This window comes from Pteronotus mesoamericanus, unplaced genomic scaffold (assembly GCF_021234165.1).
Source record: "Pteronotus mesoamericanus isolate MK-2021 breed Mesoamerican mustached bat unplaced genomic scaffold, CSHL_Meso_final contig_56, whole genome shotgun sequence".
NCBI lineage: Eukaryota > Metazoa > Chordata > Mammalia > Chiroptera > Mormoopidae > Pteronotus > Pteronotus mesoamericanus.
This window is the reverse complement of record NW_026555201.1, coordinates 19,946,479-19,959,925: the sequence shown is the minus strand read 5'-3', so window position 1 is coordinate 19,959,925 and position 13,447 is coordinate 19,946,479. Positions and strand designations below refer to the sequence as shown.

The 13,447-nt window shown below is 34.4% G+C and overlaps 1 protein-coding gene across 1 annotated transcript in view; it reads right to left on the bottom strand.

Moving 5' to 3' along the window:
- Nucleotides 1-13,447, bottom strand: part of PTPRQ (protein tyrosine phosphatase receptor type Q) — a 204,787-nt gene that overhangs the window by 162,028 nt on the left and 29,312 nt on the right. The window contains exons 10-14 of the mRNA XM_054580156.1: nt 7,792-7,972; nt 6,240-6,401; nt 5,957-6,136; nt 5,240-5,347; nt 4,814-5,095 (exon numbers count right to left, since the gene is read on the bottom strand). Coding sequence (XP_054436131.1) covers nt 4,814-5,095; nt 5,240-5,347; nt 5,957-6,136; nt 6,240-6,401; nt 7,792-7,972 — 913 coding nt within the window. The remainder of the gene's footprint in view (nt 1-4,813; nt 5,096-5,239; nt 5,348-5,956; nt 6,137-6,239; nt 6,402-7,791; nt 7,973-13,447) is intronic.

Here is a 13,447-nt window from a genome sequence, read left to right as displayed (position 1 = left end):
ACTACTGAATTCCTTCAAAATGACTTTTTCCCTAAATTCCCCACTTCAGTAAATGGTGCCATCATTATTCACCCAGATTTTCAGACCAAAAAACTAGTAACATTGCCTTGGCTGGTGTGGCTCAGTGGATTGAGTGCCAGCCTGCAAACCAAAACATCACTGGTTCAATTCTCAGTGAAGGCACATGCCTGGGTTGTAGGCCAGGCCCCCAACGGGGGGCGTGAAAGAAGCAGCCCATCAATGTATCTCTCCCATGTCGATGTTTCTCTCCCTCTCTTCCTCCCTCCCTTCTCCTCTCTCTAAAAAATAAATAAAACCTTTTAAAAACTAGTAACATGATTTATCTCTTTACTCCCAAATCCAACATATTTAGCAGCAGTCTTCTATAACTGCAAATCATACCAGCTTCTTGCCTCATTCTCTAATAGCTTCTTATTAAGATTAAACAAACTTCTTACATTGGCACCCAAAAATCTCCATGGTCCACCTCTGTCTGTCTCTCCTCATCTGCTAAGTCCTTTCCCTAACTCATATTGCTTGAATGACAGAAATATTCTGTTTTTCCTCAACTGTATAATGTATCTTCACTGCAGGGACTTGGCAATTGCTATACCTCTTTCTGCAACACTTTTCTTCCTTATCCTCATCTAATTTAATCCTGTAGATTATTAATATTCCTGGATATATTATAACATCCTCAGAGAGACCTTTTATCAGTCCTCTATCTCAAATAGGTGCTTATTATTCTGTAACTCTTTCTTCTTTTCTTGTATTTTTTCTTCATAAAATTTACAACTTCAAAAGTCATATGTATTATTTGTTTACTGGCTTATTTTCTGTAGCCCTTCTAAGAATGTTAAGTTCCAGGAGCTAGGAATTTAGTCTTATATACTGTTGTAGCCACGGTACCTACTAGAGCTGTAGGCCATGATAAGGAGTCCAAAAAAATCTGTTCAGTGAAAGAATAAATATGTTGAACATGACATAGAATGTACTAAAAATAGGAGAGAAACACAGATAAGGAAAATAAGTAAAATTTAATTAAGTAGGTTTTTAATAGTAAGAAACAAAGAAATTAGTGATACTGTGCTTGAATTTTATTACTCAGTATAACTTCAAGATTTTGAAAAATGGTCACTGACATTTTCTAATATGCCCTCTGGAGTTGCTTGCCTATCACCAGTATCAGGATATAAATATGAATCCCTGACCCAGGCTGATATCCTTTCCATTTTTATTCATTAATTCTGAGAGAAAAACCAGTGCTGAGTCTTCAGGGAAAATAAAGCAAGACCGACTTGATGACTTACTAATTTTGGAGAGTGATAATGAACTCCTCAGTTTTCTAAAATAGCATAGTGTTTCCAGTTGTGGAAGTAGCATGTAAAATAGATAACTCAAGAATAAAGGTAATTAGTATAGTTAAATTCATAGATTGAATTTAAATAAACTCAATCTATGTAAAAATTAAAAATAAATAATTTAGTTCATAATGATACTATACTAAAATAGGAAGTGAGAAGTTACCTTGAGTATGCTAAAATGTTGTTTTCTGGCATACATAGTTTTAATCTTATGTAGATAACAAAGAAATATTATTAATTAATATAATTTATAAAGTCCTACACAAAATTTTTGTCAATATGTAAGTTACTATCCACTGATGATTATTGCCCAAAATTAGACATATTCAAGGCATTTGGTTAAAGTATTACTATAAAAAAAAGTTATAGCTTTAAAAGGAAAGAAAATATATGGATCATCAAAGAATAATTTGCATAGGAACTTAAAGTTCTTTATGTGATTATTGCATACTAAGGATGAGAAAATATAACCTAATCTGATGTTTGCTGTCACTTGTACATTCCATACTTAAAGCACACATAAACACACACACACACACACACACACACGCACACACTAAATCAGTCTTGTATTGATCTTTCCTGTTTGGACACAAGAGTATAATATTTTACTTCCAAGCAGTAATGAACTCTAGTTCTCCAGCCAAGATAAAACATTTGAACAAATAATTTAGTACTATTTGTAATTAGTAGCATTAACACATGAGTTAGCACATTCCTTCATTTCTTATAAAACAGTAACAAAAAGTGGGCTCTTGTTTTTTATATGAGTAAATAATAAACCTATTATATCTAATAAGCATACTGAGACCCGGAAACAGATAGATAGTTGTTCTTGAGCACATCCTGTTTCAAATGACACTTTGAGATTCTATTTTACAATTCTAGCTTCCTTTTTTTCAAAAGGAGCTCAGTCATGGTAAACATGATCTAGGAAAATCACTAGCATAGATCCCATTGTCCATCATTTCCAGCTAGATGGAGAATATACAAACACTGAGAGTACCCTAATTTAGGACAGAACTAGAAACTAGGGGAATGAGCCCTGAGCCCTAAACCCTATTGTAAGGCCACTATCGCTTCTGAAGCATCTGGTGTAAAGACAATCAAATTACACTCACCCAAGTGGGTGAGCTAGTGAACCCTGTCACGAGTTGTTTTCCCCTTCTCTACTTTTGTCACTAGCTCAGGAGCCTTGAAGGCTGTCAGTATGCTAACCGTCAAGTCCAAACATTACTTATCACCTACTATGATTTTTGAGTCACTTTATTCTGATATTCTGATATTCCATCTATAAAATAAAGAGGTCTGTGTCTTTTCTAAGACATCTCCCAAAAGTAAAATTTACATTTTAAGTTACATTTCAAGTTGAATTCTTATATTCACTTATGGGTTTTTTTAAATTGTTATCCATATCTTAGAATTAAGCTCATAAAACAGTGAAATAATAATCGAATTTACTTAAGACTAAGTAAAAAGACTACATGCATGTAATAAATAGCAAACAAAAAATGATTTTTATAGATAGTCATAAAAATAAGGTGTTCTTGATGCTGTGACCACTTACGTAGTGAAGTATTTGATATATGTTCATGAATATGGCTATTGTTTAATATCACAACAGGATTTTTTTAAAGTTCTTACTTTCCTTTTTGATGCTGTTCGGAGCCCAAAACAGCAAAACATCACCGCAACTACAAGAAGGAAGATCTTGAATATACAGGGTCCAGCACAAGTAACACCCTTTTTTATTATAAAATCTTGTATTACAAAATCATAAGCATGTTAATCCTGTAACATAACAATGTCACACTTAAGCTCACCATATGACATTTCAGGTGAAATGTTCAAATTGCTCTCCATCCCGTGTGAGACAGTCACATACACTACCTACCACACTCAAGCAAGCCTTCCTTCTGCTGAACTCTGTATATTTATTTATAATTTACCAACTTTATTGACGGTTTCTAAAACAGCATGTATTGTGAAAGGATATGGGCTTTACAGTTAGATGGATTGGGTTCCAATTCCAGTTCCTTCACTTACCAGCTATAAAACCTTAAAAGATCAAACACCCACCAATTAATATTTACTTTAGGTGAGTAAAACTTCATTTTATTCAACAGTGCTATATTTCCAGTAGGGCTTGGCATATTGTAAATATTTATTGAAAGGATGAACCTCTCAGATCTCCATTTTTCATTAGGCAATGAAGAAAATGACTTAATACTTCATTCTTGAATAAAAAAGGCAAATATTATGACAGTCAATAGAAGAGCCCATTGCACTTTGTAGGTGCTTAAAATATGCTTGTTTCTCTCCTTGACCCAGTGTAAAATAAAATGAAACTAGGCCTCGTAAAGAGCAGATATTTTTCTTACAAAAATACTGAAATACATTCTCTATAAAAGCAATGAGACAAGAGTATGTAGTTTACTATCAATTAGATTTTACTTAGGGGAACCCTTGATTATAAAAAATGCTTGCTATCATTCTCTTGTTCCTGCAATTATAACCAATGCCATTCTCAATGGGTATTGCATCATCTTATTTAACTAAATTGTGACCAGTTTCAAAAGGATACTTTTGCTCAAAGGTAAGCTGCTTTACTAGATTCCTTGATCCTCAAGGTCAGTGATGGGGTCATATAGGATCTGGCTGAGCCATAGGAAGATGCTGATATTTGGGCATTATGACCTACAGGGACAGCAATTCCATGTGGTTCAGCCAGCTGTCAGTCAATAAATATTTATTTTTTATATGTAAGGATAAAACAGTAAACTTAAATTTAGTTGTTAATTCTCCGCATGCTCTATAAAGCTAGCTGCCTTAAGAGTGATGCTCCAATGTATGATTATAAACATAAATAATAAACTAAAATCATCAGGCAAAATGTCTTCTTTTGCGCTGTTTGCTCTTGCGTCCGGGAAACTGAACACAAGTAACCCCTTGCTTGCCTACCCACTGTACAGCCTCCGTAAGGTCCTCCTGCGCATTCTGCCTGACTCCTTAAGATCCAGGTCAAAGGCTCCCTCCCCGCTAAGCCTTCCCAGGCGTGCCCTTTCCTCTTCCCACTATACACACACCTCGTAGAGTATAGGAATCTACACTTAGGAGTGTGTCTCTGCCTTTACCTAATTTGAAAGCAAGTAGTTTTCAATTTGCAAATTTACAGGCACATGGAAATACGTCTTTAGTTTCTTAAAGCCTTTCATTTGTAACATTTGATTTTTATTGTGGCGTTTCCTTATATGCAAATCATACTTTTAAAAAATTTGCATGGCAAGCCTTTCCCCACACGTTTACCAGAAAAAGCAAGTAAATTCCTGGATTCTACAAAATGGAACAATGATGGGTTTTAGCTTAAGTAAAATAGAAACAATATAGCAATTGTCAGACATGTTTACTTTATTACTATGTATTATTAAATGAGCAAACAAAAAACTTACCAGTCTCAGCAGTTCTTATGGAGAGTAAAGAAGATAACTGATTGCCATGACCCAATCTGGTGTAAGACCTTACAGAAATGTTATAGAGGCTGTAAGGTTTTAAGTCCCTTAAAATTATATTTGTTGTTGAGGTGTTTTTCATGAATAAGGTATCTATATTTTTATAGAGAACTTCATAAGCAACAATAATCCCATTGGGTTTCTCAGGTGGTAACCACTTCAAACTTATTTCATTTGCCGTAACATCAGTAGCTTCCACATCTTGAGGCGATGATTCTGGTTCTAGGGGAAGAAAAGAAAATTTTAAAAATATGTATTTTTTTCCCATGGTTATTGCTTCACATGCTGAAGGCAGCATGAGGGAGGCGGCAGTGAGCATGCAACACCACTTGCTTTTTCTATTAAAACTGCACTGGGTAGCCTTACCATCTTCTGGAGTTCTCACAAAGAGGTCATTTTCTTCAGACAAAGAACTTTCGCCAACATGGGTTGAAGCAGCCACCCTCATTTTATATTTTGTGTATTTCTTTAACCCTATAAAGACAATAACAATCTGTTTAAATTCATTAAAATAACACTCTTAGATTAGTGCCACTTGACACAGAAAGAGTGAAAACAATTTATTTGGAAGACCGACCACCCAGGCCAGCTTCCTTATAACTCCACTCTCCTAAGATACCTTGGGCTTGAGGATCGTCCCATGTTGATGATGTTTTAGTTCTTTCCTAAAATATTAATGAAGAATTTGAGGCTGAAAAATAACTTTTGGCACACTGCAAGGAGTATAGTTGACTTGGCACAAACACCGTATCAACTGATTTACTTTTCAGCTGATTTTCACATCCATTTCTTCCAGCCTTCAACACTGACTTGTTTTAATATACCAGACATAAAATTCCCTGGGTGAAGTATATTCCTAAGATAACTTGTGATCTGATGGTTTTACCTCTTTGCAGATAAATATAAAGGAGAACACATTTACTCAAGTTATTTCTTCACCTATTTTTAAAAAGATCCATGATGACATAGCACAACACAATCTGGAATGAAGAAACACATGTTCCTGCAGGGCTTAAGGCACAAAGTGGTGCATATTTTCCATGAGAACAGAAAAGTTTTTTAAGAAGCAAAACTTCGTTCTACCTGTTATGAGAAAGCTGTTATCTACAGTAGTCATCTGGAAAGCTCTGTTTGTATCCAGTTCCATTGCATAAATTGTATAATGAGTTATTTTTCCATTGGGGTATTCTGGAGGATCCCAATATAACAAAATAGATGAAGAACTAATATTTTTATAGTTTATAATTTGAATGGAGCTTGGCACTTGAAGAGAAGAATGAACAATTAATATGGATAAAAAGAAAAGTATTACAATGTGCAAGAGCAATAATTGAAGGCAATTATTTCAAAGGGAGTACATTCTTACCTTGCTCAAGTGTCCTCACATTGAGAACCGTTGGTGGTCCCTCTCCCATGATGGTGAAAGCAGATACACTAATCATGTGCTCAGTGAAAGGTACGAGTCTCTTGATAACGTAAGACAGCTGTTCAGCAGCAATGTCAGTGATATGCTGGTTCCATGTAGTTCCTATTAAAAATCATTGTTTTGTTTTTTTTTTAAAAAGGCATTTGGGTTCATGATCAAAATTATTTTTGTTCACTCAGTGAAATCTTAAAACTGATTTCTCATTATTTGTTAATCTCTCCATGCACTCTTTTATATGAAAGGTAAATGTATAACTAATAATAAGTATACTGAATACTCCCTAATAATACCTATGAACATGTTGTATTCATAATGTAGCTTTGCTAGTTATTATACACTATTCTCAAATGTGAGATAGGAGCGTTGAGACAGTATAACTTGCTAAAATGGACTGGCTAGCAATTTCATCTGAAAAGACAGACTACACAATGATATCAAATTGAAATATTTTGTCATTGCTAGATTATACTGTGAAAGATAGAAATGAGACTTTTATTTGAACTCAAAATTCACTATACATTCACTAAACCCAGTATTATTTTAAAGCAAGCCTATTCGGATAACTGATACATAAATCTGTCTGAATAAAGATTTCAAATAATGTTAGGTTTTTAAAAATTTATTTAGAACTTGTGCTTTGAGGAATGTTAATTAGCAATTAGGACAAAGTTGAAATGTTTAAGGAAACATCTGTATCAGAAACTGTGGACTTCTAATTTGTAGCATTGCCCCAGTGCTCTTTGCACAAAAAATGAATAAATCAGTGAATGAAATAAACATATACGGAAGGTAATGTGATTTTTTTGTCTGATTCCACCTTCAATAAAATAACACTTTTAGTTTGGAACAGGACAAATACCAAATCAGAGAAAAGATGAGGGAAAGATATTCTTCTCAGTTAGCATTTCAGAAAAACCAGAGATAATTTACATCTGAGTTTTCTAACCAAGTAGTTTTAATTTGCTGTGTATGACATTCTTCTTTTAGAAACAATAAGATCCATTGACCCCGAAGAGCAAGTGTATATACTAATGACATCACCACGTCGTTGGGGTCACTTACACCTGTTTATCACTGCATGCACCGGAGTTGTAACTTTCTGACCTATTTACCTTTAGTGACATCTGAAAACTTATTAGTCAAAAGCTGCAGAGAGGGTGAGGCCTGTAAATGATTTGGAGATATGTTAATCCCTCCCCATCACACCTGCTCTGGCAACTGTAATAACTGATTGTCTATGCAGCTTGGCCAAAGACTCTAGGGTGCTACTTTCTCTAGGAGGAAGGTCAAACGGGTTAGAAGGGGCCAGCTTCTGCCTGTGTGGCATTTCCATTTGCTGCATGAGGTTATCCAACAGTTAAAGAAGAAAAAAATCTGACTCCAGCCCATGAACCATTAATAATGTGGTTGAACTTTAAGCTAAGGTTCATATCTCTGCTAGCTAGCACTGCTGGTTTAAGTGTACTTCATAGAACATAAAAATTGCACCTACCAACTGTTGAATGCTGGTCTTCAACTCTATTCCTCGCAGGAAATTTGTTACGTGGATAATTGTTATACATAACTGAAGCAATTGCGTACAGGTCAGAAGATATCTCTGCTGAACCCTCAAATAATTCTGCCATTGAATCTACTGTGTTCACAGTTTCTGGAATGATGGGGTTGCTTACATACTGTAATTAAAAACAGTTTCTTAGAGAGAATGTTTATAACCATTATACTTAATAATGACTTCACTCGAATATTAATTTAAGAAACTTGTGACTTTGGAATCATGTTTTTTAAAAAGATAATATTTCCACGACTTCTGTCTCCTTTACATTCCAAAATTTAATTCTGAAGCTGCTAAAATCCTGCATCATAGTAACACACTGTGGTCACTACTGTCTTAGGAGACAAATCAATATTGGATTGTAGGAAGAAGGAGGCATTCATTTCTGACTTCAGATATCATAAAACTCAACATCCATGTGCAAAATTTCAGGACTAAAATATTTTAACTGCTTCCTTTACCCGCAAAAGGAAAGTACTCTAGGAGTACTGCTTTATGCCAGGTGTGAGCAGCCTGCATGATTGCTTAATGAATGTTCAGTAATAGGAGTTTATCTAGGACTGACTGAGGTTATAGACATGAACAAAACTGCATGGCAATATGTCTCAGACAGGGTCCACGGCAGACTTATCCATCTCTGGATCTAAGGAATATTTTCAGTAACTGTAATTATTTCTAGATCCCATAATGTACTTCACACATGTCAAGTTCACCGAAGTGGCAGATATTGAGGTAAAAAATATCAGGAGCAGATTACAAATATTTAAAGATTTTTGTTGTGATAACAAGACAGCTCTCTCTCTTTTCCCTCTTCATGCAGCATAGTTGATTGAAACAGAATGGCGAAAGGGTGTTTTAGCCAAGTAGTATTAGGTATTTTGCATAAATTATCAACCCTAAAAATAAGGCTAAATATTAATCAAATGAAACGTTGCTTTAAGGGACTTAACAACCAAATACAATGTGTGGACTTTGGATTCTAATTAGAACATACCTAGCAATGTAGGCTTTGAAGACAATCAGGGAAATTTGAATGCGATCTAGGCATTAGATGGTACCAAGACAATATTAGTAATTTTGTTAGCTGTGATAATGGAAACATTGAGTGAATTAAAACATCCAGTTGTTTTTTTTTTAGAGATTTGCAATTAGTTAGACACGTAGGAGCAAAATGATATGAATTCTGTAATTTAAAACATGTTCATAGAAGTAGCAATAACACAAGAGAGCTGAGGAAAGAATGGCAGAATGTTGATAATTATTCAATCCTGGTGATGGATAATTGGGAGCTCTTTATTCTCTTTTCTTTACTTTCTTGGCTATTTAAAATTTTCCAAAATAAAACAGTTTTGGAAAAAAGAAAACATTGCAAGGACTACTCTTTTTTCATCTATTTCTTTTCAAGTTCTGCTTCAAAACTCAGCTCTAAAAGCATTTATTTAAAAAAAAAACATTTATTCTCAATTATAATTCATAATTTAGATTTTATTTACTTATTAATTTTGGTATAGATATCTTTCAATTATCTTATATGTTTGGGGTTATCTTTCCTCATAAAGCCAAAAACAGGGTTTTTTTTTTATTACTTAGTAACATAAAGTACTTAGTATTTTCAAAAATAGGAGATGCTTAGGAAAAAATATCTCAGGAAAGCAAGACATTTTAAGGCAGTTTATTTAATTGAGTATCTACAAAGACAGATCTTTTTGATATTAACTCTTCTGAGAGATAAAATAATGGAGAAAAGATTCAAGAAAATTTCCAGTTCTCCAAATGATATTTTTGAGATAAAGTTATCCAAATCTTGTTACATTTTTACCCAGAAAAGTATTGTGGTGAAGAGCAGGGGGACACCTATATGAGCTGTTCTAAAAATGTTGTGATTAAAAAAAAAAAACCCTCCAGAAAGGGAACCCTATATGGGACAAGTGAAAGGTCTTCTGTCTTCCAACAGCTCACTTCAGCTCCCCTCCCCAGGAAAATCAGGGAGGGCACGAAACACAAACACATAACTCAGAGATGCTCTGGAATTTTAGTCAATACTTTATGCCCAAACCACACAGCTGTTTCTACTATCAATTAGCCACTCTGACAATCTACTGTGTATAAACTGCTATAGAAGGTACAATGAGGCAGGACAAAGAATTGCCCCCTGCACTATGATTTTGCATTAAATCTCTACATATTTATACCCATGTCAGAAAAGTTATTGTGAGTAAACCACAGCATCCTATCAATTAACTAGGCTAAGCATCTCTGTTGACATACTGTCATTTCAAGGGAAGGGCTGGTCTGTACACTTACAACTATCTGCAATTCTCCGAAATTCTGGTATTCATTGGAAAAACCCTCCTTAACCAGGGCAATGATTTGAACATTGGTTTTACAGCAATTCAGCACATAACTAATTATCAGGGTGTGCCATGGAGCAATAGTTCTCATAGTTTGACTCTATAAGAAAGCATTAGATATTAATTGGTGTTTTTTAAAGAAGAAAAAGAAAAATTGAAGTGCAAAAATGATGGGAGAGAATTAGAACCTGAGAAATAATGGCAAGGGGCAAAGTAAAGCAGAAGTAGAAATAAAGAAAATACAGGGGAAAAAAAAAACCATTGCAGCTTCCAAAAGATTAGGACCCATTGTGTTGGTCCATGGTTTTCACCCTAAGCACTATTGACATTCTGTGTCACATAATTTTTGTGTTGTAAGGAGCTGTTGTGTGCACTGTGGGAAGTTTAGCAGTATCTCTGGCGCTTACTGACTAGAAGTATCTTCCTAGCTGTGACAACAAAAAAAATGTCTTCAGAGATTCCAAATGTCTCCTGGAGAGCAAAATCACCCCCAATTGAGAAGAACTGAGTCAGGGAATGCCACAATTCATCAACATGAAAAGCCTCTTATAAGCTACCCAGGGATCTTTGGAATTTATGTGAAAGAATTACAAGTCCTTAGAGTTAAATTCCAAATCGACCTGATTAAACCAACTTGGTTCTACATGTAATAGTCTTCATTACAGTTAATCAGATTTTATTTAAAACAAACCCAAAAAATATCTATCTATCTATCTAGCCCTAAATTATATCTGTCAATGTGGACTCACTGGATGTATTCTGAATTAAATTAATGAAAATTTAGATTTATTCTTAAGAAATGCTTCTATGTTTTATTACAGACTATGATGTGATTTATGTTATCTATTATCAAGAAACAATAAAAAGAAAAGTTTGCAATTTGCAAATGTTTGGAAGCCTCCTATTAGATATTGTATCATTCTACACATTATTTTAGTGAAAAAAAATCATTAAGGCTTGCTTCTGTTGTTTCTAATGCTCAACAGAGTAACCTTATCTCAAGCATTCTTAAACTGTTACTGAGTCCTTCCTCAGCATCATTCCATAGCAACTGGCCAACAGTGAGCTGACTTTCCTCTCATGTTCATTGGGGACCAACATTGATAAAATTGAGAGACATTTTAGATAAAAAAAGTATCTGTATGAATCTCAGAAATTTGTAACACTAAGTAGCAAGATGGTGTCTTTTGGGAGAAAATGGCCCAGCATTCTTCTAGGAGAATAAGTACAAGATGAGATCTGAGTGTGAAAAGTAAAGAGCAATCCATGGAGAGATGACTTTAGGGCACTTCAGACTTCAGTTTCAGTAGAATGAGTCCCCCCCAAAATTAATTTTGTTCTTTGCATTGACTGAAGTAGGAAATCTACACAAAAGCAGAAAATAATTATGTTCAATTTGGCTCTAGTAAAACTACATAAAGGATATTATATTCAGCTAAGTAAGAAGCTCATTGATAAACAGAAAAATATATACAGGACAGTAATCAATAATAGGAAGAACCAAGAAATCATGAAGATGTTTCTCATCAGTCTTCAAATGATAAAAAGTTAAATTGATATGTATTATTGTTACTACTGCAAAGACTAGCATTTAAAGTTACTATGTATCAAATACAGTACTGAACACTTTTTCCCATGAGCTATTACTTCGCTATAGCACAGAGATAGATATTAGTGTCTCCATTTTACAGTCATCTGTTCAATTTCACATTATCAGTGTTAGCAGAGGTAGGATTGGAACACATTTCCTGGTTCCAAATCCCAAAGCCAAGGCTGCTATGATCTACTGTTTGGATCTAGAAAGGAGAGACAGGACATGCTGGAAAATATTAGAGGACAAATATTTCAGTTCAAGATAGTTCAGAGCAGGGTGGCTTCTTATTCATCTATTTATTTTCTGGATCTAGCAGAATACCTGAAACTTGATAGTTACTTAATAAATACTTGTGGGGCCATAATAAAGAATGTTTTAAAGTTTATTGAACAGGAGTTGCTATTGTTATAGTGAATGCCCTATTATCAGAGCTGACCAAATATTTTAGAAGAGACTGGATTCCCAGTCATTCAGTAGGAATGTTATAGATGAGATGGAAATATAAGTGTCGAAGTTAAAATAAAAGCACTCAAACCCTGAAATTCAAGTTTCTAATGTATTTGTTTCAAATATTTGTTTAAATTTTGAAAGTAAACTGTATATATTGGCTTATTTAAATAACCCCTGTTCATTAAGAAACAAATAGATCATTAGATCACTGGGAACAAATAGATCACTGGGAAAAAAATTTCAAAAAGGGTGATGATATCAGATTAGGCCTAGCATTGAAGTATATTTTAATATATTTTTAAAAGTGTCATCATCATGTAAAGGTGTTTTACCCACTCACTTACTGATGGGCACTTGGACTGCTACCACACCTTGATGATTATAAATAACATTACAATGAATGAACTCAGGGGCACTTATGTTCCTTTGAATTAGTATTTTGGGCTCCTTTGGATATATTCCCAGAAGTGGGAAGGCAGACCCATTTTTAATTTTTTTGAGGTATCTCCATACTGCTTTCCCTAGTGGCTGCACTGAATGGAATACAACTTGGCCATAAAAGAGTAGAAAATTTTACCCTTTGTGACAGTATGGATGGACCTGGAGAACATTAAGCTAAATGCAATAAGCCAGGTAGAGAAAGACAAATACCATGTGATTTTTGCTTATATGTGGAATCTAATAAACAAACTGAACAAAGACGCAAAATAGAGACAGACTCATAGATGGAGAGCAGGAGGACAGCTAAAGTGTAGGGAAGGTAGGGGTAGAGGGATTGTGCAAAAAGGAAAATGGACTCATGGACATGGACAACAGTGTGGGGATTGCAGGGAGTGATAAAAAGGGACTAAATGGTAATGGGAAAAATACAATAAAATTTTTTTAAAAACGTTTCATCATCATTATATATGTACATGGCTTTAAAAAAAGTGATAAAAGATTTACAGTGAAAATCCCTGTCCATTCCTTCTACCATTAACCACTTGTTTTCATTTCTTATGGTGTTTATTTCTAAAATCACTAAATAATATTATACTTTCTGTTAAGACTCACTTATGTTAGACATTATCCATTGACTTTTTATCAGAGTGAAGAGTTAGATTACACCAACAGATACATATACATCTTCCTGAGCTGTTCTTATTTGATCACTTTTATAACTTAAATTAATATACCTATTATTCTATAGGTATGTGAAACA